Source organism: Sarcophilus harrisii, chromosome 2 (assembly GCF_902635505.1).
Source record: "Sarcophilus harrisii chromosome 2, mSarHar1.11, whole genome shotgun sequence".
Taxonomy (NCBI): Eukaryota; Metazoa; Chordata; class Mammalia; order Dasyuromorphia; family Dasyuridae; genus Sarcophilus; species Sarcophilus harrisii.
The window spans coordinates 233,757,701-233,763,700 of NC_045427.1; the positions used below are offsets into that span (position 1 = coordinate 233,757,701).

Below are 6,000 nucleotides of genomic sequence, written 5' to 3' on the forward strand. Positions count from 1 at the left end.
TTTGAATCACACACACACACACACACACGAAGAATGCAGTTCTTAGAGCTCTTTTCTGTCTTCCAGCGGGACTTCTCCCCCAAAAGGTGAGAGTCCCTCATTGTTTTTTTAATCTGGTAGGGCTGGCCAGAGAGAGGGAAAAAGTCTCTCCCTCTTCTCCCCCCCCCCCCCCCCCCTCAGCTTGGGTTTCTGGGGCCTGAAAGACAAACATCCTCAAAGGTCACCATTGCAGAATATAATGCAAGTCACTGCCTGTTTCTAAAGGGCTTGGGTGTGTTGACATGGTAACTGCAGGAGGAATATCGCATTGAGGAAAGTAAACAGAATGAGTGCTGTGTTCTACCGCAGCCATCCCCAGCGTTGGGAGAGGTATGGAGGCAGGCAGGGAATTTAAAGGTATCCCTAAGTGAAGAATTCAGGCTGTGGTCATCAGGGACCCAGGAGCGATTTGCAGCCAGCTGGAGCCTAAATGAAGCCCTAACTCAGACCAGGGACAGACAAGCAAATGTGGATAAAATAAAATCTGACTTGAACCTTAGCCCAAAATTTGAATCCCATAGAGTTTTATGGCCCAGAGAACTTTTGATCTATTTCTTCCCCTCCTCACCCTGTTTGACCCATAGTGTCATTACTTTTTTTAGATTTCCCATCATGCTTTGTAATCGTCAAAGTGCCTTCATGGATTTGATTATAAATGCCATCTTTATGCAGCATTGCATTTCCCCCCCCAAAGTACCTTTAATCGTTTATTTCATGGTGGGCTAGAACTATCTGGCCCAACCTCTCTGTTTTCCAAGTGAGGAAACTGAGCTCAGAGAGATGCAATGTGACATCTCCAAACATTGCACCCAGGCCCCTCTGACTGCAGAGCCAGTGCTGTTTGCATTGTGTTGTGATGTGAGGAACCAAGGGGCTTACTGCACAGCATCCTGAGCTTGGGGCCAGGAGGACCCGAGTTCAGATCCAGCCTCGGACACTGGCTGGAAGTGCAAATCCTTTCACTGCCGCCTGCCTCAGTTTCCTCAACTGTATTAACAGGAGATAGTGATACCATTGACCTCCTGGTGTTGTGAGGTTAAATGAGATTATATTTGTAAAGTGTCTGGCACATAGTGGGTGTTCTATGAAGGCCTGTTCCTTCCCCCGGATCAAACAACTTCTTGAGGTAGGCAAGCCAAGAATAGAGAGAAACCAAGGCTGAAAGGGCACCTTGCCCAGAGTTACACAGGAAGTTGGGGCCTTAATGTACTTAATTCTCAAGATCTCAGGCAACTCAGTTGACTATAAGTTGTAGAACAATTTTGGCCCTGGTAAGGGTTTTCTTGCCATAATTGCCAGCACCAGTAACATCACAAGTGGGGAATAACAGCAGCAGTTTGGTCTGTTAAACTGAATTAGGGGCAGAACTGAGACCAGAATCCAGATATCCCAATGCCTAGTCTGATGTGCTTTCTGCCCAATTAACAAGCTTTTCTTTAGTGTCTGTGTCAGGCTCTCTACGTTGTTAGATCTGGTTCTTTTTCTCTGTGTGTCTCTGTCTCTGTGTCTCTCTTTGCCATTGTCTCTCCCTCCCTCCTTCTTCCTCCTCCTCCTCTTCCTCCTTTTTCTTCTCTTTCTCCTCCTCCTCCCTCTCTCTTCCTCCCTCTTTCTCTCCCTCTCCCTCCCTCTCCCTCCTTCTTCTCTCTCTCTCTGTCTCTCTGTCTGTCTCTTTCTTTCTCTCTCTCTCCCCCTCCCTTTCTCTTTCTCTTCTCCCTTCCCTTTCCCTTTGTTTCTCTCTCTTTCTCTTTCTCCTTTCCTCTTTCTCTCTCCCTCTTCTCATCTAGGTCTCTGTGTTTTTGTCTATCTGTCCCTCTCTCTAGCCTTTTTTTCATTCAGTCCTATCCTGATTTCCAACAAGACTGAAAAGTAAAAAGCCCATCTCTTATAAGAAAGGCCTGACAGTATTAGACACCAATGAAGAAGAAAAGAATGGCTGGCTCAGTCTCCAAAAGTAATCTGAGTTCATCATACATCTTTTGTTCTAAATTAAACAATGTAACTTAGCTTCTCTTTTCCTAAGTGTCCCAGTCATTCATTGATTCACATATGTAACACTTTTTTTTTTCATAATACTTTTCCTTGGACCTCTTCTGTGCATTTTCCTCGTATTTTCTTTCTCATTAGGTTTTACTTTATTTTTTTTTTGAGGCAATTGGTGTTAAGTGACATGCTTAGGGTCATTAATTATCTGAGTTTGGATTTGAACTCAGACCTTCCTGATTCCAGGGCTGACTGTGCTCTATCCACTGTGCCATCTAACTGCTCCTAACATAAATTTTGTATGTCTTCCTCTTTTATGGTATGGTATGGTATAGGTATACCCCTCATTAGACTGTAGCTCCATAAGAGCAGGGGTTGTGTTTTATATTATTTGTCTTCCCCATGTAATTGGTATGCACACAATATATAACTTTGTAGGCATTCACTTATTCAACAAATATTTGTTACGTCCAAGACCATGTGTTAAACATAGACCTATACACTCATATCCACCCAGTTCTAGCCTTCAAGAAGGTTACTGTCTGCTTGGGAATTGGAGAAATAGGCTGTCATAGAAGAATTAAAATGTTTTACAGATGGAAGGGTTGCAGCTACAAGAGGTATCAGGAGGCAGCATGATCTGAGTGCCAAACAATTGATATGGGCAGAAAAAGGAAGCGATTACCCTAAGTGCCAAATGATTGATACAGGCAGTGAAAAGGAGGAATTCATCACAGCACAGCTTAGGTTTGTGGGGAGGCTTCACAGAGGAGATGGGCGTTTGTGGGCTGTTGGGAACAGCTCATGCTTTACAAAATGCTTCCCCTTTTACCACTGCTGTTAGTATCATCCTCATGTTACAGGTAAGGAAGCTTTGGCTCATAAAAATAAAGAGATTTGTTCAGAGTTGTGTGGCTGCAGTGTTGGAGCTGGGACTCGTGATCCCTTAAGTCCCACTCTTCTTCCACTAAACAACACTGTCTATCTAGAAAGCTACTGGGTCTTGGGGAGTGTTGACTACAGCAGCCACCATCATTCTGTGAATTTAACTGACAGATTTCCCTTCTTCCTTTTTCAGCTTTTTTTAATTTGTCCCTTTTTTCCCCCTCGATCGGTCTCTGCAGGCTTACCCCGCACTATATTTACCCACAAGCGATTGTTCAGCCCAGTGTGGTGATCCCCGCTCCTGTCCAGTCCATTGCGTCCCCCTACATAGACTACACTACAGCGAGCCAAGCCTATACCCAGTACACCACGGCCGCCTACGACCAGTACCCTTACGCCTCCTCTCCCGCTGCCGGCTTCGTGGGATATGGCTACACCAGCGCCGTGCAGGCTCCCCTCGCCACCACCAACCCTGCAGCCGCCACCACAACCTTTGTGCAGTACCAGCCCCCACAGCTGCAGCCTGACCGGATGCAGTGAGGAGACCACGGAAGGACAGTCTGACTTCTGGGGGATTCAGCAAGACGCTCAGTGATGATGCAAAACAAAACCAAAACACAAAAAAACCAGCAAAAATAAAACAACAAAAATAGCCTACCATAAAATGACAAAAAAAAAAATACCAGAAAAACTTATTTAGGTGCATATGAATACCTAAGCTATTTATATAGTATTGAGGGTAGACAAAAACCCTTTCAGATCTTTACTATGCTCATGGAAGAAGAGAGAATTCTGTTTCTTTCTTTCTTTCTTTCTTTTTTTTTTTTTTTAATCAGAAAATGATGTCTTGATGATGGCCTAAAAATGATGGAAGAATCTAACTGAAAACCATACAATTACTTGCACAATTTTGTGGTCCTCTTCCAATATGTCTCATCTTCCAACATCTTTGTTCTCTCTTCCTTCCCATCACTCCTGTCATGCCAGCCTGCAAGCCTACTCTTTACCATGAGGTACACAGAGATACTCGGCCAACCAGCGTAACAATCTTCTCTCTCCCCCCTTTCCCCTTCTGGTTGTACAAAAACTTTGTAATAATACTCAGATGCCTTACTGAAAAAAAAGAACTATTTTTTGAATATTTATTGCGATTTTACTCGCATGAGCTGTGAATTGCAGACAGAAGGTTGGTAGTAAGTATCTGCCTCGTTTAATTCTCATTTACTAAATTATTGTATGTAGGTAAGTTTCTAAGAAAATGACTGAATCACTTCAACATGCAAAAGGGAATATTGTTCTTGAGGAAAGTAAAATATTCCTACAGTAAACAACGCACTGTAATATTTTTCTTATTTTAATTGTTACACTGTTCAGATCTCAAAATTTAAGTATATTTTTTAAATGGGGAAAAAAACCACCACTTGTTCCTCCCTATCACCCCAGGAATACAGAACTTATTGTATACTTTAGAAGCTCTTTTATTATTGCTGCAACCTAAGGAAAGAAAATGATGACAGTATTTATGTAAAATAAATGAAATCAGTAATATGGGAACCAGCAGAGCCAAGGAAAATCCCAAGAACTGATCAATGATGTTAACGTATCTGAACAAAAAGAAAAAAGGACATTTTATGCCTGTGGTACGATAGCTGTCTAAATAAAGAAAACAGTCTATATAAGTTAAGTGGATTTTTACAAAGAAAGCAATAAATTGTTTAAGATTGTTCTTCTATGTGATAATTGTATGTTGTGCACCCCTCTCACCCTCCCCAGAAGGTAAGATGTATTTGTTAAGACACAAAACTAAGCTGACGACGGAATGGAATGGGATCTATTCTGACCTTGGAATCAGAGTGGGGAATCCCCAAGGGAGAGCCAGGAAGGATCTAATATTAGGGTGATTTCTCTAGGATTGGTTAATCTGTTCCTCCAGTCTCTAGCCGCATCTTGTCCATTTATATCCACACTGCCCATAGTTTTATGGTGAGCTTCCAAAGCCCAAATCCTCAGAGCTGGAAGGGATCTAGAGAGAAAATCACTTAGGCTGATCTTAATTTCCAGAGGTAGAAACCGAAATCCTCCCACAGAAGCGTTACCATTCCGAGGGACCATTACCCATCGCCCCGGCAGGGTCTCTAAAATATTTGGTGCCTTTTGCCCAGGCCTGTTTGGATTTTTGTTGTCCCTCTGAGACTGTTTTGAGTTTTGGCTTTCTTGGTTTCTGAGTTTTAAGAGCTGTTTCTGAAGATGTAGCCAAGTTATATAAATACTTGACCCTCTGCTTCATTCCTCCAAAAAAGCAGTCAGGGCTGGGCTTACCTGTGGGTGATCCGGCTTTCACAGGCCTCAGGGGACCCGCTGGGCTTTAATACCCAGTTATTAGGGAGGTTGGAGCACCAGAGAAAACTGTTGCTATTGATAAGCATAGAACCTACTCAAGAACTCATTTTGCAAGGGGGGAGGCCCGGTGGAGGTGCTTGTGGATTTTTTCCTTTTTTTGAAACTTGGAGTAAAGAGTGGTCAGATCTCCAGTGACCTGTAACAGAAGCTATTTTAAACAGTGCCTTCTTGCATTTGGCCAGTAAAAACCCACAAGTGGAGAGCTTTAATTGGAGCTGAATTTCTAAGACGGTCCAGTTTGATGAAAGAAACTTGGTAGTTTCAGCCTTGCAAAATAGCCACTCACGAGAACCAAGGAGCCAGACAGGTATAACTAGCTGTTTGAGCTTAGGAAAATAACTTTGCTTTTCATCTCCTAATGCTTTAATCCAAAACCCCACTGCTGTGCTAGGGGAGCCTCCACTGGAGGCTCAGTGCCTTCCTCCGATGACCACAGCCTGTATTCTACCTGCTGTTTCTCATCATGAGCTCCCGGCCTCATTAGAGAAAACTGGGTGATTTTAGTGCTGGGCCTGAAGTTCAAATCTGCCCCAGATGCTGGGCAAGCTCTCCGTTTGCTTCCCATTCCTGATCTGTAAAATGGGGATAATAATAGCCCCTATCTCCCAGGATTGTGAGGATCAAATGAAATAATAATTGTAAAGTTCATGGCATAGTAAGTATAATATAAATGTTATTATTCTACTTGCCATCAGC

At 43.0% G+C, this 6,000-nt stretch overlaps 1 protein-coding gene across 1 annotated transcript in view; it reads left to right on the forward strand.

The window, feature by feature from the left end:
- RBM38 (RNA binding motif protein 38) overlaps positions 1-4,630 on the forward strand; it is a 30,465-nt gene extending 25,835 nt beyond the window's left edge. Inside the window, exon 4 of the mRNA XM_031951677.1 lies at positions 3,144-4,630. Coding sequence (XP_031807537.1) covers positions 3,144-3,444 — 301 coding nt within the window. The 3' untranslated portion in view covers positions 3,445-4,630. The remainder of the gene's footprint in view (positions 1-3,143) is intronic.
- The last annotated feature ends 1,370 nt before the right edge of the window (positions 4,631-6,000 follow it).